Source organism: Drosophila gunungcola, chromosome 3R, assembly GCF_025200985.1.
Source record: "Drosophila gunungcola strain Sukarami chromosome 3R, Dgunungcola_SK_2, whole genome shotgun sequence".
Taxonomy (NCBI): domain Eukaryota; kingdom Metazoa; phylum Arthropoda; class Insecta; order Diptera; family Drosophilidae; genus Drosophila; species Drosophila gunungcola.
The window spans coordinates 18,264,586-18,291,658 of NC_069139.1; the positions used below are offsets into that span (position 1 = coordinate 18,264,586).

At 39.2% G+C, this 27,073-nt stretch overlaps 2 protein-coding genes across 2 annotated transcripts in view; one reads left to right on the forward strand and one right to left on the reverse strand.

Moving 5' to 3' along the window:
• Positions 1-27,073, forward strand: part of LOC128266714 (ABC transporter G family member 20) — a 48,508-nt gene that overhangs the window by 9,510 nt on the left and 11,925 nt on the right. The window contains exons 2-5 of the mRNA XM_053003425.1: positions 4,114-4,361; positions 23,439-23,598; positions 24,292-24,554; positions 25,109-25,202. Coding sequence (XP_052859385.1) covers positions 4,126-4,361; positions 23,439-23,598; positions 24,292-24,554; positions 25,109-25,202 — 753 coding nt within the window. The 5' untranslated portion in view covers positions 4,114-4,125. The remainder of the gene's footprint in view (positions 1-4,113; positions 4,362-23,438; positions 23,599-24,291; positions 24,555-25,108; positions 25,203-27,073) is intronic.
• On the reverse strand, positions 18,184-19,444 carry LOC128266721 (protein phosphatase 1B). Its single transcript, XM_053003439.1, has one exon. The coding sequence runs from the start codon at positions 19,343-19,345 to the stop codon at positions 18,242-18,244; it is 1,104 nt and encodes a 367-aa protein (XP_052859399.1). The 5' UTR covers positions 19,346-19,444; the 3' UTR covers positions 18,184-18,241.

Below are 27,073 nucleotides of genomic sequence, written 5' to 3' on the forward strand. Positions count from 1 at the left end.
TGCAGCTTTCTCCGGCTGCGGCCGAGTACTCGAGGCGTATACACAATGTGGCCAAGGGAAATTATGCTAAACGGTTTATGGCCTTCAACCGAGCCGCACAGAAGAAGCCTCCTTTGACTTGCGCAAAATTATTTGCACATTTGCAGCTCACCGAATTATTTGCTAACTATTTGGGAAATTGTTTTACTCCTCCACGAGTGTGCGGCCATTACTAACACATGAGCGCTTTTTACGTCGCTGACCGGCGAAATTTTTGTTGGCAAATTTATTGAGCGTAAAATTTTGTGGAAATTCGCTTTTTTTTCCCCCAACATGTGCAAAACTAAAAACAAACATAAATATTTATTAGTCTGCAAAGAGTTGTCCCATCGGTTTGCATATACCATATATGTGTATGCAAATGACTATGCCAAGATCTGGGGCCTGTCATTGACCCATTTCCCGATGGCCCCAACCTCGTGGCAAAGCACACACTTAATGTGATGGAAGCTGAGGCCCAGCAATCAAATGATTCACTCAAGCTGATGGAAGTGCTACACAGTTTTTGAACAAAAATTTGATTTGCGTAGAGAATTTATTGGCACTGAAAATTTCAAATTTTAAAATATAAGAAGCAATTGAATTGAAACAAAGGTGATGATTTAATTATTTATAAAAATGTTCAATAAATTTTTGTGTTTTTAAATATTTAACTTTTTAATCTGTTTTAAAATACGTAATGGTGTTGATTGCTGATAGCTTAAACACTCGATTTGTCTGCATTACTTTAATCCAGAACGTATTTTTAGGCAACGGCTCAGTTAACTCTAAAACACTCCATAAATGCTACATAGATCGGGCCGTATATACAAATGACACACTGTGCGCACAAATAAAAACGCACTAAAGCAAATGCCCGGGGAAGATGTGACTCGCATTCTGTGGGGGTTAAACATTTCGGTTATTTACCTGCCTAAAAACAAATCCCCGTCTAGAGATACGTGTATCTATGGCTAGACAAGTGTCAGGCACCAGATAATCATTTCAGTTTACAACTTTTTCCCTGTTGTTGTTGTTTGCCTTGGCAAAAAAGTTTTTGGCATCCCCTCGACTCATTGTCGCGCCTGCTTTATGGGCGTAGCTATTGCCATTGAAGCCGTCGTGGCCGTTGTTCCTTTTTATTGCGGCGTTTATATTTGTTGGCAGGAAATAGCTTTCGTGTGCTCACATTCGATAGATACAATCGCAGCACGCAACAATTTGCACTTCTTTATGTTGCTGAACTTCAAACTTTGTTTGGGCTCCCCTCCCCACCGATCCGATCCGGTCCTTTATTTATATAAACATATTTTACCTTTCATGCATGTGCGCACCTGTTCCCCTGCCTTCGTTTTATCCGATGCTATGTGCGATTTTATTTATTTCCGTTCGCCTGCCAACTCTTACAAAAGCCCATAAAGATTTCCAAAATGCGAATACAAATCTGTGCAGGCACACGTATCTGGGAGATACGCTTTGGGCAAGGCCAAGTTTAAAGATTCGCCGGGCCGCAAAACCTTTTCCCTTCCCATTCCGGTTCGGATTTGGATTCTGCAGCTTTTATTACATTAAAGGATGCTCGTCCTGGGCTTGGGATTTTGCCACTAACACCTTATTTTCGTGCCTTGAAAAATGACTGCACCAAACTTTTATTGTTTGTTTGTAACTTTCAGGCAATCTTAGCTTGTAGGCCAGAGTGTAAAACTATAGCTCGAAGGATCACCTCGGCAATGCTATGAATTTGTAATAGCTGTGTAGTTCGGTTTTCACGCAAAACGAAATGTCATCTTCGCTGTGCAATAATCGTTAAAGTATATTTATATTCGGAATGTAGTTCATTAACAATAATTTTTTTTATCTTAACTTCCATAAAAATACACATAACACAAAAATACACAAATAATTAAACAGGTTATAGTAGTAATTTTACTAATAATTTAATAATTATTATCTAACCCCTTAAAACAATATTACATTACAACATTTCATATTTATCCGACTTTAATCTGATTTAAACAGAGCACATAACCAAAACCTTTTGGCATCTCAAATATTATTTGAGCTGCTTCAGTGTCACACAATGTATGTTAGATGAGTTGTTGTTATGTGTGTTCTTGGTTATACAGTTCTTTGATTAAATTTTGTTGGGCTGAAGCAAAAGTTTTAATTAGAGGTCAAGATTCCTTCGAAGTTCCTTTGGTCATTGGTCGTGTGCTGTGCATATTAATTTGGATTAAAAACAAGTTAATTAACATTGAAGTTTGTGTGCGGTTGACCGAACCACAGGGCGGATGAGCAATAAGCTCCATTGATGTGGATCCCGGAGCGAATCCACTTGCAGTTATGATCAGCTTAGCACTAAAGTTGCATCATCATCAGCCTCAAAGGGATGTTTGCTCCTACTCCGTCCGGCTACTTACATGTTTAAACAATATTTCTTAATTGAAGTGCCGGAGGGCAAACCCACTACCCACTAACATTAGCAGTGACAGCATATATAGCTCATGAGTCGGTTGCCACAAAACACCAGACCGTACCACCGTACCAGGGAATTGTCTGGCTCTTCCTCCCATTTTTTGGCTGCAAGCGGGAGAGCTGAGCAGAAATTAATTACATTGAAGTCATTTATCAAGAAAGTTTATTTCTTGCAGTCGGAGCTGGCCAAAAAAGCCAAAACTAAACCGAACCGAAACGAACTGAACTGAACTGAAATACAACAGAGTAGAACTGAAAGCCAGGCCAACTCAACCACATCCCGTCAGTTGTTGTTTCCGTTACTTAGTTGTTGTTATGCTTATTTTTATTTATTTGCCCTGGCCCTGCCTATTGTTACCGAGAAGTAAATCAATAAATGGCATCGGGCTTTCGGATTTTGTTTCTGTTTCGGTTTCTTTAACATTTTTTCCTCCCTATTGTTTTTCCGTTGAGCTGTGCAAAATAATTGCAAAAGTTTTGCCCAAGCTGGCAAATTGTTTGCTGCATTTTCGATTAGCAAAATGTCAATTTCGAATGAAAATGAAAATAAAAAGCAACTACCAAAGCACTTGGCCAAATTGTCGATAACTGGCAAATGCCACTACACAGGCGATTCGCTGGCTGGTTGCGATAGGATGGCAAATAGTGGATCCTGGCTATCGGGGCATCGGGTCTCTGGCGACAAGCGGAGCCATTTTCAAAATTTGATTTCGTTCGAGCCAAAATGGGCAATGGGCAAGCGGTCCAGCGACCAGCTACCAGCAGCTTCATCCGCACCAAAAATAGTGGATGGGTCAGGGGACGCATCTACATGACAGCAATATCCATCACGAGGCTAAAGCTCCATTCTGGCTTGACGATATACAAAAATTGGTTTAATCAACTGTGAAACAACTGCACCAACGACACTAGCTAAAATGGCCGGCAACAACAAGGGCAGCAATAGGGACAAATGTTGCAACTTTGCTAGGATATAGTGAGAGGAATGGGAAACGGCGACGGCTCCATTTGCAAACAAGATTATGGTCGAAGAAGGACTCTATTTACCCTATTCAAGATTCAACATATCTTTAAAGAATTAACAACTTGAAGTTATGTGGCCGATTTTTTTAAAGCACTGACAAGGGTTGAAAAATACACTTTTTGATGGAAAATATTAATTTTAATCGCTAGCTTGATTGGTTTATAAAACCAACATTTTAAGGATTTGTATTTAAATATTTTAAATTTTAAAAAAAGCTAACTGATTAGATAAAATGAGTTTATTTGTATCTTACTTAACTTTTATCTTAATGTGAAATGTATAAGTTTTTTTTTTTTTATTTTTTAAAGTTTGGTTAAAATTTGCGATAAAATCCAAAAAGCCTAAACAAGAAAGATCCAACGACATATTCAGCGTCTGCTGATGTCGCTGCGTGGGCAATGTCGGGCTATCACTATCGATATTCACTTTCCTTGTCAATGCACAACAGCCACACTAACAGCAGCAACAGCAGCAACACCAACGGGCGCAACAGCAACTCCAGTGACCAGGATCTGTGCCAATTTTAGTTTTACTTATACCAACTCCTCTACGTTGCAAGAACCAGAGAATAATATCGATTTATGGGCTATTTGCAGGACTGCCGCGATATGGACGCCGCTGCCGACGGAGTACCGCCAACGGCGCCAGCAGCGACGGCGACGACGGCCAACAGCGATCTGGACTTGGCGGCACGTCGGCGTCTCTTCATCTCACAGCCCTCGACTTTGGCGACGCGACGCCAGCAGGCGGTTTGTGTGCGGCGGGCCCACAAAATGTACGGCAGCAGCAAGAATCCCAACGTTGTCCTCGACGGCCTGAACATGACAGTGCCCAAAGGGTCCATGTGAGTATCTATCCGGTTGGATTAAGATACACGGCTTCTAGTCCTCTGGTACACTTATGCAGTTCTTGTGGCTGAAAAGTTGATACACATGTCAAAAGCGCTTTTTTATTGAATGTGTGTTTTAATAGAGCAATAATGTAGAACATACCAACATTTTACACTTTTACTTGTTTTAAAACCATACTTTAGCTCACCAGAAAGTCAAAAGAACCCTAAAGCTTATTTTACATTTGATTTAGGGCTGTCACAGAAATATCTCGCAATCAAACTCTATCTAAAACTTAAAAGTATTAAATTTTTTTGTAAACTAAATATAAATTTTAGACAAAGATATTTTTGCATGCTTTATAGCTTGGTTTAAAGAATATTCATTTAAAATTCCACAGTCCGGTCTTGATATTTTAATAAGTAAACATTTATTTTTGTATTTATAAGAAAACATGCTCTGTAGTTTTATTTTATTATATATATTATCAAGTTCAAAATTTTCATTTTCTAAACAAAATATATTCATTCTATAATTAGGCGCGAAGAACATGATTTGTGTAATGCCAGCATATGTAAATTTGCTGGTTCGCTTTCCAGAACTAAGCTCATTAGACCCCGCCCAATGATTAGAGCCCACGTGTGGGTTCAGAAAAACAAAAATCATATGCAGTTCCCCCCACACGCAAACACACAGAACAGAGATGACCAAAATCCAAAATCGAATATGCAAATGTGGGCATGTGGGGTATTGGAATTAGGATTGGGATTCCGGGGCGGAAGGGGAGGTAGCACTAACGAAATGCAAATGCAGTTTCCGAGAGATGGATTGAGCAGTTGCATTGCGGCTCTATTGTTTGAGTGCTGTGTGAATGGCCGCGAAATGTTAGTGACCGCAATTAGCACTCAACACCGAGCGGCAAATGAGGCAGCAAAGTGGTCAAGACGATGACGATGAGTCGCAGTCGACAGACTGAAAGTGGGTCAATGTCAGCGCTTGAAAAACTGCCAAATTAACAGCAGCAACAAAAAAGACTGCGACGTGAAGCCCGCAGCATCCATTGATATTAAAAAACCAGTTTTTGAGCCAAGACTGAAACCGTCTAAGCGATCTTCAGAGTTGCCACATTTGGTGTATATTGTACCTAAATATTTTATGCTATTTTTGTACCAACTAAAATTATTGTCTCTTAATTGTCTTGTTACTCTAACAAGAACTTTCTATTTCACTTAAAGCAATTTATGTAAATGATTTAAAAAAAAAAACTTTTTTCTTGATAACCATATTTAACTAAATCAACTAACTAAATTAGAAGTCACTTTTCTGTAACTTAGTCCCAAAGAAAAAAAAAGGGGATAATAAATGCTATAATTATTTGTTGATTTTTAATCATCTTTGTAAGGTTAATGACATTTTTTTTAAAGCGGTGGGCTAGTTAAAGCCAGCGACTATATATGTCACTGCTTATTTGAAAGATAAGTTTGAAAAAGTATAAGTACAGAATTATTTATTTAAGCAACAATTTGAACCTTTTACATTTACTCATCTATCCATAATTCTTATGAAGTAACATGTAGCCTGCCCAGGTAAAAAACATTTTCATCACTACCTGCCACAAAGCTGAACGGCAAAGAGGGGAAGGGCTATGGCCTGGCCATGATATAACCATCGCCTTGATGTGGGTGTTTGTTTTGGCCATTTAGCGAGATATTTCACACTGCCTGAGCGACGGACTGACTGACTGACTGTCACACTTGAAAATCTGTGAAAAAACAACAAAAACCACAAACAAAAGAGGCGCAGCTGGAAAAAAAACACAAAACTGAAACACCAAAATGAAAAAAGAAAAACTGTCAGCAGCGTGTTAGTGTGAACAAGAAGATTTAGCACAAAATATGTCGCCCGGTCTCTCACTCCGGACTATGAGGACTACGGCCTCAGGAATACAAAATCCGGACTCGGGATTACTTCTACTTCCTCACCCGACTCCCTAAGCTTTTTGCCCACGCTGTCAGTCGCCGCACACAAAAACCATGAGCCCTTTACACTGAAGAAATTTTTTTTATCAAATCATTTGTTAACAATTAATATTAATTATTTTTCGATAAATCTTGATTGTAATATATATATATTTTTTTTGCACCATATTTGTTTAGTTTAAAAAAATATTATTTCCTTAAAGTTTAAATACAGAAGGTTTTTGAGCTAAGAAATTCGAATTGTATAATCGTTGGAAATGTGTGCTAAAATAATCAGGAAAATAAATAATCGGCAAATAATTGAAACGAAATTAACTTTAACAAAATTAATTAACAAAATAAGTTTTATCCAATCAAAATATTAACTAAACTATTGTTTAGTAAACCCATATAAGTTTAATGTAGGTGTTTAAATCAAAAATCCTTAAATATTTTTCTCTGTATACATAAAATTGGGGAAAAATTCGAGATTTGTGTTTTTGTTGTCGCCCAAAACTTTGAGCCGCTTTTGTAGGCGCAGGCAACCTTCCCCTCCAATTTTTTTTGTTGTCCGTGGGCTGACTGACATTTGTTTTGTTGAGTTTTTTTTGTTGTCTGTGTGAACGGAAAGGGGAGGACTGGGTGGAAGGTGGGTTATGAGCCTGTAGCCATCATTCGGATGTCTGACTGCTCCGTGATAAATAATTGTGTTTTTCTTGCTTTATTTGCAATGAATTATAGTTATTTTTTCTACCCAAGCACCCAGAGCAGAAATCATATATACGTACGGATAGACACACAAGACAAGTGTAGACAACAATGAACACTTGAAGTGATGTTTGTGGTCTGGGCCAGAGTGTTTGCAAATAAATCACGCCATTGATGCATAAATAAAGCGCAGAAATTACGCGGTCTCTGCAGTGGCTGAATTTATGGCCATCGGAGTGTGTTTGATTTGGCGGATTGAAAAGTCGCGCATCGGTTGGATAAATTGAATTGCGAAAAATGGTTTTGCAAATGGCAGGCAAATAAAATCAAAATAGCCCAAAAAATTACCCGGCCCGCTCTTAAAGCTTCGAAACTAATTTAATTTCGTATATCAGTTAAGCGCGGAAGCTCTCTTCATTTATTAGTTTACTGTGAAGTCCCCTTTATTTCGGTACTTATTGCAATTCAAATTATCATTATTAATTAACAATTTCTTAGATGGCGTTCCAATGATCTGGTTGGGTAAAAATAAATTGTTCTTCACTGAAATGAATTATTTAATTTTTGACTGTTCCGAAATTAACTTAATTGGAAACAACAACTATTATCAGACATAATCAATCAGATAGGCCTTGTGGTTTTCCTGTCATTTCAATTGAACAGCTCAGTTCATTGGGCTGCTTAATTTGCTGATGATTTCATAATCCAGTTCCTCGACCATCCGTTTCGGCAGTCAATTACTTAAAGACAAAGTGGTTTTCTTAAAGGCTTCGCTGCCAACAAATTGATCAACTAATTGCCAACGTCTCGTGCGAGTAATTAAATGTTTTATTTCTCTGACCCCAAAAACGAAATGTCCCGCAAGACAGCAAATAAAACCGCAACACTTGGACATGTTCTTCAAACTTCCATTTCCAACCCACTGCAAACTTGTTGCTCTTGACCACAGGTTGAAGGTTTTCTTGGCCCTAACTGAGGACCATCTCGTCTCTTGCCTTGTGGTTAATGCCATTTCTGCATGCTTTATATTATTTGTTATCTAAACGGAAGGAAATTGAAGTCCCACCCTGGAAATTAATACACTTCATAAATGGAAATAGTTTTAAATGTATGTAAAATGTTAAACAAAACATTTTTAAGAAATAAATGTATTTTCTTTGTTAATTTATATAACTTACAATAGAGCACTTAATAATATTAAAAAAAATATTCTATTTACTTAAAGAACCCAAAAAAGAGTAAATTGTCATTTGTATAGAAGTTGCATTGTGACTCGTCCCAAAGTAGAGTTGCAGCATTTTTGGGCGGACAAACGCTATTGGGTTTTTCAGATGATGATGATGTGCCCGCCATCCTTTGCCAGGTAAAACGACCAGAACCATAACAATGACGGTCCGATGCCGCCATTATTTTGACATACGAGAACCTGAGCCTGGCGAAAAACAGAGACCAGACCGGTTTGGAACAATGGAGAACACGGCGATGTTTTGGGGCGGCGTTCCCTGCTCCCAGGACCCAAAGGCATTACAATGGTGAAGGCGCAGGAGAGGGGAAGGCTGTGGGAGGAGGAGGAAACATGGGCAACACGAAGAAACATAATGGCTGCTTACAATTTGTGAACGAGCATAATGCGAACATTACATCCGCGCCATTGTTCTTGGCCAGCAGCAGCAGGAGGGGTTGGGTCAACAGGCGCGGATGGACAAGGATGGAGAACGAGTTTGCTGGGTAGGCTGGGTGGCTCAAATTAAATTAAAGCTGTTTAGTTGTAATTGGTCGTTGAGAGGGGTCCAGACATTTGGCGGGCTGATTTTTGGCCCTCCTCTCGACTGGAAGTGACCCTTTTTCTGGGTCCTTGGCTGTGTTTCGCTCGGCTCTGGCTTTTTTGCACTTTATTGCACCTACCATGAAAATGGTGAATTAATGGACCATGAGTAACGCTAAATTGAGTTCAGGCACACATAATAAACTTGGCCAATGTCTGAGATTTTTAATCTCCGCCAGCCGCTTTTAATTGATTGTAAGTTGTTTTTGATTTATTCAATACAAGGTCAGGGCCAAGGCTGAGGTTAGGTGTTGACCATTTTGCGGGGCATTTAAATGGGGTTATAATAATTTTGTCATAAATAACGTGCAGCCATTAACTTACATTTTTATATCCGATTTTTCCGATATCATTTCCAGGCTTTAGAAGGGCTATAAATGAACTGCGTAATAAATACTGCATTTTAAGTCAACAAAAAGTGTGTTATTAATTACATAAACCGAATTTGAAAACAAATATGTCTAAAATCATACCGACAAAATTTTGCAAACTTTGCCTAATTAACGCTTGTTTAAATACAAATAGTAATTGATTTAGAAAATCAGAAGTACAATCGAAAAGGGATTTAAGGATTTGCCTTATTAAACAATGTGTAAATCAAACTTCTCTTGTATCTTTAGCCAACAACAATTATGAATTAATTGGGTAACTTACACACAATTTTACTGTGACTACTGCCATTTCACCTCAATATTGACCTCCAGTCATTATTACTTTAAGTTTATTTATTGCAGACTACGAACTTAACACTGCAATTGCCTTCATGTGAGTGTGCAGTATGTAATTTATCTCGACTCGAGTCGGTATTTATTTGAGGTCAATAGCAAAATCATTATATACTAATTACACTTCGATTTATGCATAAACAAATCTACATTTAATGCACCGGCTCTATAGTATTGACCATCATGACATGCGGTCATTAGGCCGCACAAAACCTGCCAATCAATAGTTTGTTTAGCCTTATATTGTTGATGACGGCGGGACGCCTTGTGAGCTTGCCCGGGAAATAATCGGGGCAGTATCTGGGGTAGTGCGTCAATCGAATTATTATTTCAGTGACGGCTACTGATGTGATTTGATTTCCCATTCCCTCCGTTACACACCTGCAACACCACAACACCCAGAGTAGAAGACATTAGTAAATTATTGAACGCTTTCAACGGCAACTCATACGCCCTGTTGGCCGGTCAATCGACCACCCGTTTACCTTTGCCAACTACAACGCTCCCAGTTGCTCTACGATTTGCGTGTGTGCCTACGATTATCCAGTACAAATATACCAGCACCTAAGATGCACTGGCAAAAATAATATAGAATATTAAATGCTCAAAACTAAAAGAGGAAACCCTTGGCTTTTATTAAAAGAAACAAAATATCTAGGTATATATCATGATATAATTTTAAAAATTAAAGATCTCTGCAAGTACATTCCATATTTAAGAATTTGCAATCAATAATTTAAAAAGTACAAAATTTATCTGCTTTATGCTTATGCTTAAAAAATGTTAGAATGAAAATAATCACATTTATATGAAATAGAAGAAAATTGCTGTGCTTAATTTGAAGTTCAAACGGCCAAGTCAATGTCAAATCGTTTAGCCTTACCTTTGCTTTGCCGGCAACCATATCACTATTGGTAATTTGTGCCTTGCCAAAGGTTTCGATGACATGTGCTCATTGTGATATTGTCAGGTCAAGAGAACCTAATGAATGGAAATTCCTGGCGTGTGGAGTGGCACTTGGGATAACTTAACTATTTAAATTATTAAACCCTTTTCCCTGGCAATCGCTAATCTTGACTGACAGCTCCAAACCAATTAGGCCATCGCTTAGTTCATAAAAAATATTCAAAAGCCAAACAAAAAGCCCAAAGAATGTGGCAAGGATTAGTCCCACCAGCCCAGACCACAACGATAGACTTATTTTCTATTAAAAAGCGGAAATTAAAATCTTTATGGCAAATGATTAACCAATAAGGAAGAACCAACAGAAAAGGGCCAATCTTAAGGAAATCAGATAAGAGAGTGAAATTATGTAGCGGTGGCGAACTGCACTTAAAAAAAAGAAAATATAAATGTTGTGTAACGTGTTATGCTTTGATCGACTGACAACAATCGCCTGTATTTCACAATAGAAATTTTAAAATATAACTGTCGGGTGAATAAGTCAAATGGAAATAGATATTTTGTATTTAAGGGAAGATTTACTTCTAATTTAAAAACATTATGATAGCCTCTTTTATATGTTTTACTTTTTATGCTACAAAACCATTAGGCTAACATAATTTGTTTTAAGCTATGGAATTGTAATTGAAAGAAACTAAAGAAACATAATTTTAAGTCATTAAAAGCCAATAAATTCCTACCATTTTTTATTTGGGTGTAAAGGCCAACTGCCGCGTCAACGCCGCTGAACTGTTTTGGCATATAATTACCGAAAGTGGCTGAAGGCTCAGCCATCCCGGCCACATCCCCGTCGCGCCGGAAGTTCAACAGCCGTTGCAATGGCCAGCTTATTAGTCAAATTAGGCATCCAACGGTGGGCGAGGACTGAGGGGAAGGACACGCCTCCGCGTCGAGAGTTGGTTTGTCCATTTCGAGGAGGCCAATTGAAGCGTCAAGTGAGTGACGGCAAGACGAAAAAGGCAGACAGGACTGGGCCAACGGGTCCGTAATGAAAATCGATTAAAAATGGCAGAGGGCTGTCCACTGTTCTCTTGCCCCAAGACTCCGGCGTAATGGCAAATTAATTGTAAAGTATGCGTCCATTTCGCTTTGGTTTTTGCCTTCGCCTAAGGACCCGAGGAGCTCTCTTCCTGCTCTGTGCTTCTTTTCCCACCACTGCCATGGCTTTTGGTCCGTTTGAAGGATTGAAAGCGGCATAAAACAATAATTAATTGATTGAAAGAGGACTGAAGTGCTGGTCGTGCCAGAAGGCAAAACGCCGTCGAACACCAGAGCCATCATCGAATTCCCCCTCGGTTAAGTGGCATAGAAATTTAGTTCTGCCCGGAGGTAAAATGTTAATTTTCAGAATATATTTCCCTGCCATGGAGTTCTGCAGCTACTTTGCGGTTTAAATGGTATTAAATAATAGCTTAAATGATGTCGCTTAATAAACTAAACTATAAAAAAATACTTTGCCTTTGCCAATTTTTTTGTTTCTATAAGAATATTGGCATTAACATAGGATTTATTTTTCAATTTTGTATCTTTTGTACAAGAACGTGAACTCTTTAAAAAAAAAATTTGGAGGCAAACAAAATGTTTAATTAATTGTGCCATGCATTTTAAATGCCTTATAAAGTCGTCTTAAGCTTCAATACTGTACAATAAGTTTAAATGCTCAAGACTTCAAAGCATTTTTAAAGATTATATTTAACAAGGGGGTAGTAATAACCCGTCTCAAAATTCCTTTTACCCATTTATGGTTACCCAAGTCGAATTGAAATCCAACGCTAGAACATCTTCCCGGCGGCTTTCGCCCCAATTTGGTTGGTTGGAAATTCAATTTGCATTGAGGCTGTGACAAGTGCAGGATAACCGAGAACATTCAGCAGCGTTTTAAGGCAGCGCCTCTGCAGCCCGCCTCTGTTCGAATTGAAATTCAAGCAGCAATTATCCAGAAATGAAACGAATTTCGGGTGGCGGGGGCAAAGGACTCAGACGTTCAGGACTCTGCGTATCCTGCCCAGGACGCGGCATTTGAGTGTTGGCCGCAATTAGGAGAATGCGACGAATTCAATTTGCTTAAGCCCAGTGGCCGCTGTTGCTGTTACTCTGGCAATGTTTAAATAATTGCATAATGCTCTTCAGTCTCAATCTGGAGATCTGATGCGCCCTCCCTGGCTTCTGTTTGCCCATCCATTCGCTGTCAGTGCTGTGATTTTGCGCTTAATTTGCTTAAGCTGCGCTTCATTCTTGGCTTTCCAGGCTCCCTCGACCTTTTTTTTTCCAGATTATTCATGTGCACCGAAAGGAATTTCGGTGGCTTAAGTCGTTTAATTTTGAAAAATAAATTTAGCTATAAAAGATGTTTTCTTTAATCAGGGATTTCTTTAACATGAATATTTTTACTGTCTTTTTCTGAATTTATAAGCCGAAAATTGCAATCTTATAAAACTATTCCATATGGTTTATAATTATTTGAAAAAACTGGAACTGCTGATACAAAAATCATAGCGTATATATCAACACCATCTTAAGAGATTTTAACAATACAAATATTTTTGTAGCACCAAAATGTTTGTGTTCAATTTGACCGAACAATATCAGTTCCAAAATTCTTAGCTTTTTTCCGTGTTGGCTGCGGTTGCAATTGGAATGGTCTGCCACTGTCAATGTTTACTCGTGTTAACGCTTTTCCTCTTTGCGGCCACGCACTTAAAATGCTGGTAATTTGCTGTGCACAGCAATATCAAAATGTCAGGCTTCCTTTCTTGTGAAACCGATGCATCCATCAGTCAGTCCTTCAGGCAGTCAGTCATTCAGTGAGTCTTTCATTGCGGCATAGTGTGCGCTGTTGAAAATTAACAATTACGCACCGCAAAAGTAGGCAGTGGAGGTTGTAGAAGTCCCGCGTTGCGGGTTATAAAAATAAACTATACCACAGGCATTACAGCGGAAACGGAAGTGCGCATTAAAATTGTGCTCCGCTGGCATGTGTGTGTGTGTGTGTGGACCCGCAATTAGCAACTTACACACGCACACGCAGTTATGTGTGTGAGTAATTAAAGCGGAGTGTGCGCATTTAATAAGTTAAGCGTTCCCTCACTAAAAATGACTCATATAAGAACAGTGCTCAACTAACCAAGATTACGAAATATTGAAATATGAAAACCATTTGTTTCCTTAATACTAATCTTAAGATAATAAATTTTAAGTGTATCATAGCATATTCATTGAAAATATTAATATAATTAAAATAAATCTATAAATAGTTCTAGCTGTAAAAACAAATATATTTAGCTTTTAAACGTCAATTGAGAATTATTTAAACCTGCGGAATTTAGAACTCCTAATCTTGCTGTATAGAACAAAATTATAATATATAAAATATTTAAAACCAGTAATTTAAAACCATTTTTCTCGGTGTAGAGCTCGGTCAAAGCTTCGCTGGTCAGACACACACATAGTGGCTGTCTGTTTTTTATGCCCTTTTTCCCCTTTAGGTCGGCTTCGTGTATAAATCAGGTTGTGCCATACCTTGTGTCCTCTGATAAGCAGGGGTTTATGCCAAAAGGATTACCGGACCCGAAAATTTACAACGAACAGGGTAAAATAAATATTTAAAGTATAATAGCGTGGCAAATAAAATAATGCAGGTGACACGTACTGTCGGGCAGGCTGGAACTTTAACTAGCTGGCTTCTTGCGATCGCACGAGTGTGTTCCCCTTTTATTTTCACCATTAGAATGCTTTCCCCCATATAACGGTGCATAACTGGCGGCGTTTTTGCTTTCTGGGTTGACCTTCCTTCAACACGGCGTATGCGCAACTTCCGGCAGAAATATTGCATAAATGCGAAACTACAGGAGCAATTAAATTACGTTGGCCAGCACCTTTATTTATATGCTGCATCGCCTCAGGCCAGACGCGAAAAAACGAACAATAACACAAATGGCACTGCCAAGTAGAAAATTTCCATTAAAATGGAATTATGTGCGTCAAAACTGAATTTGCATTATTTAGCGAATGCATTTTATTTGCTCATTGTTATGCACCCCTGACAAAATGGCTGCCACTGCAATCGCTAAATTGTTAATTACATGGAATCTACGTCGCCAAATTGCATGCGAATTTTCCAATTGGTTTCGCATCCACACGCACAGCTCAATGCGATAAATTTAAATAAATACCTACACACAAACTAAACTCGAATCCGTTTAGCTTGTCAATAGACCAGCACCGAAACGAGGCTTACGACATCAAAAAACAGTAATTGGCATATGTGTACAGATACAGGCGATGTTTGAAGCTGCACTGCGTGTTCGCTGCAATTTGTCTTTCAGCTGATTTTGTTGATTCACGCTCCATTATCATGATTTTATTTAGCTTGTAAACAAACGGCCAAACAAAAGTCCTACACTCTGATTTCGTTTTGTAAACTAAAAAGGAAGGAGAAATATCACATACTGTAATTAAGTGGGTTGAACTGATTAATTTTTAAAAATAGCCGGCCAGAATTAACAATAAAGTTAACTTGAAATATGTTTGGAGGTGACTATTTAATGTGTGTTTAATTAGATAATAAATTAAATTTTATTGATCAAAAAAAAGAAAATATATAAAAAAAAAATTTCATAAATTTATTGTTTTAATTTATTTTTTTATTGTCTAACATATTCAGGGGAAATTATGAATGTCTATGATAAGCCGACTTTTTATAAATGTTATTTACAGACTATGCATTCTTTTAAAGCGAATATATTATATCTGTGTTTGCAAAGTCGAAGCAATTTAAAGAACGAATTTAGGTAATTCCACCTTTATTTTGAGATAATAAAGTGGTTTATAAGCAAAGTCGAATCGAAAGTTACTAATTTAGCAGTTTAGATTTTTTCGCTTATTTGTTGACTTTCAAACGTGTTTGTTGCTTCCGGTTGACTAACGTATATTTGTTGTAATTTATGTGGACTCGCCTCTTAAAGCAAAATGAATCTTTGTCCTTGAATTTTTCATAAACTGCCAATTCAACGGAAAGTTAGTGGAAACACAAGCTCAAAGCTCACTTATACAGACAGAGACAGGGAAAAGTTGGTGGAAAAGTTCATTCGTCCAGAATTCTTCTAAAAAGCATCTTAATCAGCAGTAAATTCACAACTAATCAGTATCCCCATTGTTTAGACCTTCCTTCTTCTACATTTTCTCCTCTTGGGGCTCGCAATTGAAGTGCCGGATCACATATTTGTAAGCAGCGCATTAGCGAAGCTCGGACTTCGAACTCTGGAACTTATTGCAACATAATTACAACTTGCAAGTGCTGTGGTGCATAATAAGTTCGTACACAGGGGCGTATGAGCGATGCAGACAGGTCAATGTGAGGTACGGAAAAAATGATATATGAAAAAATAGGAAATGATTTAATCCAAATTTGAAGTTTTGTTCTCTTGTAATGAAATTTAGGAAAAATTACTGTATTATGTATGTTTTAATGTTTCTTGGAACAGAAAAGAAGCTGCACTATATAATTTATTTTATTTTTTAGATGTTAACTACCAATTAACAAAAAACTAGAGTAATTACATTAAAAAAACGCAAATATGCTGAATGCCTTAAGATTTATTGCAACACTTATTTTTTTATATATTTTCTTTATAACACATTCTTAGTGTTTTCCACTTCTTCAATCTGATCCCAATGCAAACACTATTTGTTTCTGGTCTCTGATGCAAACGAATTAAATTTTATTACATCCTTAACTATATTATCTCTTGCAATAATTGTGTTTGAATGCAAATTAAATTGCAAATATTTGTTATTTCTATGCTCATCTCTACTCGAGATTTTGTCCGTTGTCTGTGGCAGCGCATTCAACTTACTTTTAATTATGCTGGCCACATGGACACGGACATTGTTTGCGCTTTGCTTGGCTCTTGGCTTAATAAATTGCAATTGTTTGCAAGCCAAACTTTGCTCTCCCCTCGGTTGGCCCAGTTCAGTTGCTGCCCTGGCGTTGGCTGTGTGGATTTTGTAATTGGTTTGGTCTGCATTTGACAAAAGGAATGAAATAAAAGAGTCCGAGAAAAAGAAAAAAAATGGCATCAAGCGCAAGAAAGTTTAGCATTATAGCTAGCGACGGGCGGCAAACAAAGTTTTCGCAAACATTCAGTCGCAGGGAGACTACTTTTTTCGTGTGCGGTTAACGAAGCAAATAGAAAAATGTTCCAAATGTTGTCGAGCGGCCCCGAAACCAAAGTCAAATATTTGCCAAAAGTTCCATAAACCAAAAGGCCAGACAGTCAGAAGTTAGAACAAACTCTCTCTGATTTCGGCATTTAATAAGCAATTCTTGTTCCCGCAAGAAAAGTTGATTAAAATGCCAAAAGCCAGTGCAGAAAACCGAAACGAAAGAGAAACCATTTGAATATGCGAGAGCCTGCGAGGGCGGGGCGTGCTGGAAATTGTCTAAATTATAGGAAAATAACGATATGCTGGTCACTGATATGCAACAGACACGCTCCCAGACAGAGTAAACAAACAAACTGGACATGAGTGCATCCAGCCAGGGTGAAAGGTCTTCTCAGAAGCAGATAGCAAGCCGAATGCCCAGGATGCTGGACGACCGGAGGAGCCGGGGCCACATGTTATTGTTTGCATTTGTTTTCTCATGCCAGCGCACTCTTACTCGCACTCGCACTCTACACTTAAAAAATACGGCTGCTGCTTTTTTGAAAATTTATTTAGGATAGTTGTCTTATGTCAGAGAAGTAAACTAAATATTCAAAATTGCCCAGAGCACATTCAGTAACTTATTTTGCATGTGTACTGCCACTAACCGGGCTCACTTGAATAGCGAAAATATTTGGTAAGAAGAAGAAACAGCTTAAAAAAAGGAAATTGGAAGGAACAAAGAAGGCAAAACAAATGCTGAGTCGGCAACCGCAAGTAATGGGCCAAGTCTGGACGGGAGTCGAGGTAACAAATAATAACCGAGCACTTTCCTCTTCCGCTGGGCACTTCTTTTTGCCTTATTCCTGTCGGACTGGACATGGAATTGTTTAAATTATTTACACAAGCTGGAAAATTAAAATGGACAGCTGCTGTTTGGGGGGCGCAAAGCAGTACAGTGGAGGAGCAGTCATTGTTATGACTGTTGCAACTGCTTTGGTCAAGTGTTGTGTGTTGTGGCACGTACTGTACAAGGGTGTGGATTTTGCGGAGTGGACCGAACTGGAGTGGACTGGACTGGACCAGTAACTGCCCGAGCTGTAGTTCATAACTTTTCATTTCGGCCCCTCTGTGGCACTCCTTCACTTTGTCTTTTGGGGCTTATCCTTTGTGGCAGGCAAATTTTAATTATTACCAGGCAGGCAAGCAGGATAAAGGTCCGATGCCGAATCTGATACTCTGCCTGAGTCTGAGTTTTATGAGTTTGATTGCTTTGCGGGCCGCAGGCATTGCGTATGCGTTGTGCGTGCGTCTGTATCTAATTGAAAAAATCAAGCGTACGCCTTGTTGTGCCATTGTTTTTGACGAAGCAGAAGTTGGCAATCGGATGGCCATAACGCACAGCTGCTGCTACATAGTGCACAGTCCAACAAAGAAGGACGAACATCGTTGAAGAAGTTAATGAAATGAAGAGTAAACTGGGAAAAAACTGTATAACTATGCAAATGAAAAATCACGTTTTGCAATTTAGCATTTTTCTTTATTTGCCTTTTATAAAGAAAACACATGTTTTACATATTAAAGTAATCGAAGGTTTCAGATGGTGCATCCGGAAATTTCTCATGAAAAACTTCCTCAATAATATTATATTTGGCATAAATACCACCGCCTGGGGGTAGATTTGGTATATTCGCGGCCATTCTTTGCATAAGACGAATAAGAACTTCGAAGTCGGTTACTTCGTGCTTTTCAATGACCTGTCTCGTTAGTCTAGCAATGGTCTTGTCAAGATTTATTTCGGCCTTAACGGCATCCTTGCTGATTGTCGGAGCACCCGGCAAAAGTAAAAGGAGCAGTGTCATGTTATCCCTGCTGCCTTTGTGCAGGCAAATGTCCAGAACGCTGTTGACAATCATCGGCAGGTCGTCGGTCACGAAAAGACGCGAGGCAATGAACTCACACACTTCCGAGCTGTCCATCACGTCCCAAATGCCATCGCAGGCAACTATTATGAATTCATCACTCTCGCTACGCTGGCAAACTGTAATGTCTGGCTCTGGCGACACCAACTGATCGACAGGCGACTTAGAATTATCGTTTTTAAAATCAAAGTCCCCCAAGGCACGTGAAACTGCCAAGGTGCCGTTCACCCGTTTTACCATTACGTGTCCACCGGCATTTTGAATGCGTTCCATCTCCTTCGGATAATACGGCTTATGATCAGTGGTGCTGATCACAGCCTGTCCATTTCGCACCACTACAGCCCGCGAATCGCCGCAGTTGGCCAAATAGATCTTCTCTGGCGACACAAAAACACAGATGGCCGTCGATCCACCGGGCTTGTCCTGAAACAACTTCCTCATGTCCTCATCCAGCTGCAGAAAACCTTCTTTTATCCCAGCCTCAAATCGTAACATGGAAAAATCCTCGGTTTGCACTATAGAGTCCATTAGGTGCTCGGCACAATGCAGTGCTATTCGATTGCCAGCATGACCATCGAAAACACCAAAATACGACCATTCCCCAAAAGGTTCCTTTAGCCTGCAAACAGCCGCGTGGGCGTCTTCCATTTCTAGTCGCCAGCCTTGCATGGAACTCACGCAATAGCGAAGTCCATTTCCACTATCCTCATTTACTTGTTTACTGGTCTCAGGTTTCTCCAAAAAGCCACCCATTTTATGATTCAACCGACGACACTCTAAATTTGTAAGAGTGTATAATAAGTTTTTTGGAAGCTACCTGATTCAAGGATTGAAGTTATTAGCATGCCCTACTTACAACAGAAGTAAATTAAATATAATTAAAGAACATTTTTAATGACTAAAATCATTGGGAAGAATTCTTGATTTTTTCAAAAAATCGTGATATTGCAATAGTTGAATTTTAAATTCAGATTTTTATAGAGCCATCTTAGTTGGCTTATTTTTTGGCTTTAGTTCCACAAACAAATTCTTTATCAGAAACTTTTCAAATGGCATTTTTTCCCAGTGTAATCTCCTCTTGTTCTCTGAAGCATCGAACATTCGTTCGTCCTGGCGAGTGGAGTTTATAGCTTCGGCACATTTCATGAATCTTTGGCAAGGCTCAATTAATCGATGACAATTCAATTAGCATCGAGTCCATAAACCCACAAAAGATCCCCCATTCACTCTTGGCTCAGGCTTGAGGATGACTTCCACCTCGAGTACACGAAACTTTGGATTACAAGCATCCTTGGAAGCTGAACTACCAAATAATGGAACAGCTCGGTGTGGGAATTGAATGGCCATAAGAAAAGTTTACCGTTTAATTGGACAGGCAAATAGGCAGCGGGGATCGGAGATTGGTTCTGACTCGTTGAAAGTCTAAATGTCAGTTAGTTCGCTCCCCCGACACCGACACTGCGAGTAGTCGTCGGTCGCATTCTGCCAAACAATGAGCTAAATTTTCCATGGAAAACTACTAAGTAAGCTTGTTAATTAAATACGCATTACCGCCCCTGTAATTGCCTGTGACTCGCTGCTTAGCAACAACTACACTAGCTAATGAAATCGGGAAGGCAGAAGGTGCAGAATGGGGTGAAACTCTGGAGAGATTGGTTGGGGGAGGACACAGACTAATTGTTAAAGTCAAGTGCAAAGTTTCAGGGCCCCCTGTCCCAACTTCTCTCCCTGATTTTCCGGTGCACTCGTCAATGTGTCATGGCAAAAATGCGTACAAAGGTAATGCGATATGGTTGGGTGACGAAAATCTCATGAATTTCTAAAGCCCATTTTCAACTTACTTATGGAATTAGGTACTTCAAGAGTTCTTAATATTTTATCTTTAGTTACATTTATGTGTGATTTTGCATGATTATTTAAAGAGTGCTTCTTTGTTTAGTTTGGTTCAAAAGAAAATACAAGAATACATTTTAGCAAATTGGAATACCCTTTCGTCTTATTGTCTTTCTTGCAAACGGATTAGGACCACTCTCGTCAAAGGCTCGAACTCAACTCATCGGCTTCTCTTTGTCTGCAGACATGTTTAGTTTAAATTCAGAAAATCAATACTTATAAAACTGACATTAAATGCATTTTTAGTAAATGGTACTTCAAGTGTTCAATGTATAAAATGTAATATGAGTCAATATTAAATTGAAGGACGAACTGACGTGTAGACAAATCCGTTTTAAAATCAAATATGGACTTAATGATCCTTGCAAATCACGCGAATTGGTAACGACAGACGGCTATTAATTAGCGCATAATTCATTCCCACCGAAATGCATGCCACGCGACCTATTTGCACACACAATTCCACGTGCAAATCATCAATCACGACCAACCAGGAATGAGATGCGGAATGCATCAAGCTCAGACTAAATGCCGTCGCAGCAAAAAAGAAAAAAAGGTTAATGGGTTGAAATATCAACATCAACATCAACTCGGGTCGTCAACGTTAACGTTAACGTCGACGTCTGCATCGCTGCTTATTGTTTGCATTGTTTTCCTGCGGGCAAAAACCGAAACGAAGGTGGACAAAAACAGGGCTTACTAAGGGGCTAAAATATGCGCACGCCGCAGGTAAATGTTGGTAATTTGTGACTTGGAATGTTTTTCAGCGTCTGCTTTAGAGTCCCTGCAAAGTTTTACGGCAGCGACCTCTTCTAACACGACACTCGCCCATTTAACGCTTTATGGCATTGGATTTATGCTATGTGATATGCAAAGAGGCAGTTGCATGCAAATGCCAGCCAAAGCAGCGGAATTTGCCACAGGAAACTGAAATAAAACTGGGCGGGATTATTGAATTGCCTTGTGAATGCAACATAACACAGTGAAAATTCGCTAAAACATGGGTGAATTGAAATGACTTCAAATGAACACGTAATACGTGTATATATAAACTTATGTTTTCTTTATTTTTATAGCCAAGATAGAGCCTATTTAATTGTTTTTGTTATAATAAACTCGTTAAAAAGGAACTTTTTTATATGAATAATTTTGCCTTATTTATGTAGATCAAATTTTGTTTGTTTTATCTCAAAAGCAAAACTAAAAAAAAAGTGATTTTAAAATAAATCAAATTATTTTTCCTTTTAGTATCCCATTTACACAAGAATTTATGAAACGAGGCCCATTTTCGCTTTAATTTTCAAAGCTCATCTGGCCGAAGTTCATCTACTTTCAGTTAGTTTTATCTAAGCGCTTCAGTTTAGTGAAGAGTTTAATCATATCTGGCTGTATTGTCCCAGCCGAGGTTTGTTTTTGCAACTCGGGTGCCCTTAAGCTGGACCAGAGCAGAGCTGTGCGCTTTTATTTACCCCTTTGGCTTTTGCTTTGGCTTATACGAGTGTACCGCTCTCTTTCCCCGCCTGCAATCGACCTGCATGTTATTCATGGCTAAGCACACACCTGCACACCTGCACACCTGCACACCCGCACACCCCAACCTTAACCGACCTCACACCGCGACCCCCGTACCGCTCGACCCCTGACCTCTGCGCCATCCAACTGCCAACTGCCAGACCAACAATTTTCTAAACTCGCGCGCTGCGCACGTAATAAAAAATACGCCAGCCTGGGGGAAGGTTGTTAAGGGGAGTGCTTCTGTGGGGGGTGGTAAGTGGGCGGTGGGCGGTGGGCGGAGGCTGACTGGCGCGCTAAGCTGTGCTAAACATTCCCTAAATATATTTTGCAACAGCTCCTCCACACATGAGATAAGCGGCGCACATACCACAGCGACCTGAACCTGAACATGAAGATAGTGTAGGTGGTAGAAGGGGGTGGAAAACAGGGTGGAAAAGCGGTGGAAAACTGGATGTGGGGTTAGTTTGGCACTAAGAGAGCACACCGAGCAATGAAACTTTTTGCGCCTGAATATTTTTGCAAAACTATTCACAGTTGATTTTTCACCTGATGCTTTTCATCCTCCTTGTGTGCATGCGTGTGTGTGTGTGTTTACGTGTATTTGTATGGGTGAGTGCACCTGCCGTCAAGCCTTTGTGTGAGTGCTTAAAATATTTGTGCAGCATGCACACAGACGACTCCTTGCCCGAAAATATCCGACTATCTGGCCAGCAGTGTTCTGGCCTCCTTTTGGGCCCAACTTAAATGCAGCTGCCATGGCACCTGAATTTTTTCCATAGAATAGCCCCTTTTGCCGTCCGTATTTTAACGGATTTACTTGTAATTACCCTTCGTTATAAGCCAAAGAAACTTAACCAGAGGAATACCAAGATATTTTACTTTGGAAGAGAAATGGTCCGAATTTTAGCAACCAGTAAAAACAAAAAAGCGGTTCCAAAAAATGTTTTGTTTTAGTGAAGCTACGGGGTTTTCAATACTTTTTTTTTTTGTTTAATTTTTGACTCATAACGAATTAAGCAAATTCCTCCCCATCGACTTGTTTTTAAATAAGAAGTTTAACTTCATATTATTGAATACAGTATAATTAATCTCGATTAAAGTTTGTTTAAGTAACTGAATATACATTTTTAAAACATAATAATATCATTTATTTATATTTCAATATTGAATTCATTTAAAATTACCGCTTCATTATCGTATTAAGAAGCATATCTATTAAAGTAAGGTTTTATTTTACTTATTTTTTAAAAGCATTAAAAACCAATCAAACAAAACGGGTTGCACACCCAGTTTTAAAATTCGTTTGAATTTTGTTGGTTTTTATTTAAGCTGAACCGCACCTGCTTAAAATTTTCTGCTTGCATGTACGCCTTCGCGCTCGAATATATGTCTCATTATGAAAATGACTTTAAGTTCAACTAACCGTGTGCAATTGCAGATACGGGCTCCTGGGCGCCTCTGGATGCGGGAAAACAACGCTGCTCAGCTGCATCGTCGGACGACGTCGCCTCAATTCTGGCGAGATTTGGGTGCTCGGCGGACGACCCGGATCCCGTGGTTCCGGTGTGCCGGGACCCCGGATTGGCTATATGCCACAGGTGAGTTGGCCTCGGCCGAGCTGCGCCTGCCTTCCATTTTCATTCACCTGCCAGCCCCTGAATTTTTCATACGCTTTTTATTACCCCATCCCGGAGAAGACTAAATTAAATAAACGCAATAAAATGGTGAAAGCACAAAAGAAAACACATCCAGCAAAGTTTTAAATGCCTCACACAGAGAGGGAAAAAACTTAAACTTTTCACAATCCATAAGAATAACTCAACTCCTATGCTTTATTTCATTTTTTTTCATAAAAGGCGTGCTATCTTTCAATTGAATAGGTTTTCATTATTAATAGGCAACACAAATTTCTTACCTAAGCTGATTGTGATATGTCTCATATAGAAAAACTACGTTGTCCAAACTTATCATTTTTATTTTAACCTTTTTTATAGTTTATTTCGTAATTGCGTTTATATAAATAACTAAACCAATTCTAAAATTACTTATTAAACTATGTAGAAAATATGATTTTATAGTAAGAGCAACAGACACTTCTCAAGAATAGGGAATATTTTATGCAGATATAAACTTAAATTGCCATCAACCACTGACTTCAGCTTGGCACAGTTGGGTAATAAACCAACGTAGCCGGAAAGTGGCCAGGTTTTTGGTGGAAGTTTTGCCGGAACAGGGTATTGTGCCGGTGAAAACACATATAATTTACGTATTCCAATTTGGGTTTATTGCAGGAGATAGCCCTTTACGGCGAGTTCACGATGCGTGAGACCTTAATCTACTTCGGCATCATTTCGGCCATGCCCAAAAGCGACATCGAGGATCGCACCGAATTCCTGCTCAAATTGCTCAATTTGCCAAATGCCTCGAAATTTGTCAAGAATCTGAGTGGCGGCCAGCAACGAAGAGTAAGTTTGGCAGTGGCCCTGCTCCACGAACCGGAGCTTCTCATCCTGGATGAGCCGACGGTGGGCGTGGACCCGGTCTTGCGACAGAGGTGAGTCCTGACCCTAATGACAGCTACACTAAGCAAATACTTTTTGGCGCATAACAATTGCAGTAAATTTTTTAACAACAAAATTGCCTTTTGGTGTGCCGGACCACAGAAATCAGTAGAGTTTTGCAAGTACTTATAAAAGTGTAGAGTAAAGCAGGGATAAATGGATCGTTGACTTTCGGTATAAACCCATTAGACTTAAAAGACTCATTTAGAAGTTATTAGAAAAACCTTATGATTTCTGCGCCGTCCAACACTATCTTCAATCAATTGAAAAAAACAGGTTTTCCATAAAAATGTATTTTGCTGTGTTACAGAATTCACAAGGACTTATATATAACTAAAAAAAATATGTAGAAGTAAGCAACAATTTAACATAAGTCCTAAGGTCCGCTAGATTTATTCCAAAATAGAACCCTTTTTTTATCGCTACTTAAAACAGCTTTTCAATTCATTTCAAAACTTAGTGATTTCTGCAGTAACCTGCTTTGATACATTTTTCTCTGTGGATATGAATATGACAACTGATTAACTCTTCATCTTGTTGATTACAGCATCTGGGATCATTTGGTGGACATTACGAAAAATGGTCACACAACTGTGATAATCACCACGCATTACATCGACGAGTGTGCCCAGGCGCATATGGTAAGTGGAAGCAGGAATATTTCCGGGAAGTAATAGGCGGGTTGAGCGAGGGATTTTCGGGGTGTGCGGCGACGAAGTGTCAATGGCTCTTGGCGCCCACGCATTGTTCGTCCCCGGTGATTTATGGCCAGCCGGCACATCCATGTGTAATATGTGGCGTATGAGCAGTATTATGCTGCTACAGCCAAGGTGAAAGTTCAGCTATCAGCTCCGCCGAGCGCTGTCAACATGCGGTGCTAAGTGCTTCCGCCTGCCCCTGGCAAATTTGTATCCTGCGAGCTGCAGCAAATCCGTGTGCTGTCCGAAAACCAAAAAAAAAATAAAGGAATGGTCCAAGGAAGAGGAGTAGAATATTACTGGCGGCTGTCTCCTCTGTTGACCCATGGCCATGGCCACGATTTACGAGGCTTTTCCGAGCGAGACACATTGCAAAATTTACTTCAGATTTATTTATGCCAGCAGCGAAACAGATGAGATCTGTATAGGGAAATATAACTGCGCTAGTCATTTAATGCGTGCAGCAAACAATGAACTCTGGCGTTCTCAGACGTCGAAAAAATAAACGAATAAATCGTGACAAAGCTCGCAAACAAACGCCCATCACAATGGACAGTTGGATAGACAGATAGATACACGGCCAAAGCGACAGGCCGAGATACGGATACTTGGCAACACGCACAGGATATGCACACATAAAACAAACAGAATCCTTACTTAGGGACACACACGCAAGCTCAAGTGGAGTGTGAGATGGTTGAATATATCAATGACACCACTCTGAAAAAGATTGATGTGGAGAGCGGCGGAGAAAGTGTGAATTGGGCCGCAGATCGACACTTGAGACACTCTACAAGGAAGCCCGTTTAATGTGATTGATAGGGTGCCAGAAAATATTCATGGCAATGGTTAACTTTAAGGAGTATTTATTATTAGAAAATACTTTACAACGTTTATAATTTTTCGATTTTTGTTCCAGCTTTTGTTGGCGCATATGCCGTTCGTAACATAAATTTCACTTAGTAGTTGACAGAAAATATATACATAGACCAAAACCTTTTATTCCTACTCCTTTAAAATTTTGGGTTTAAAAAATATTTTCAAGAATCGAATTTCAAGAATCGAACATTAACGATTATTTTCATGAAATTAATGCTAAAACGTTTACTAATAATAACTTTCTGAAATTGTCAACATTATTTCAAAACAGGTTTATTTATTTTTTAATTCATTTGCATGATTTCTTTTAGCTTAATAAACAAGTATAGAAACCAATTGATTCTTAGGAAACTCTTAGGAGAAACCTTTTATCTCACCATTTCGCATTATTGATTGGGTGCCAGCTGTTATTAATCAACGTTATTTTAAGGGAATATTAAATATTTTACCGAATAAATTTATCACCGCTTTAAATGGCTCTTTTTATACATAATTCACATGACAGCCTTTTGGACTTGAATCGAGTAATACTGAAACAATCAGCCAGGTCTCTGGGCTTGAGCCCTCTAACCCCACTTGACCCCAAAGGACATTCAGGGTTTTAAACGGCTCACATGCTGTGCGGCTGCCAATTGACAACACGTTTTGGCCACCCTCAACCCTAACCGCCAAACCCTTTCGAAAACCATGCATCCCCACATGATCTGCTGGCTGGGAATCCGTTGTCACGCCGCCATGCCGCCAAAAGTCATTGCGGTAAAGAGTTATGGCCAATAAACAAAATCACTGGCTGGAATAGAAAACTCGCCTTTGTCTGCGGGCAATCGACATTCAGCGTTTGGCACTTGGGAATCGCACTGGGATTGGAATTGGGTGTCAAGCAAAACAATCGACTGAGTCGCTGCCGCAGTCCATAAAACAAGGCACAAGGATCG

What these genes read in the sequence shown, in the direction of transcription:
- LOC128266721 (XM_053003439.1), bottom strand. Translation starts at nt 19,345, where the DNA reads ATGGGTGGCTTTTTGGAGAAACCTGAGACCAGTAAACAAGTAAATGAG.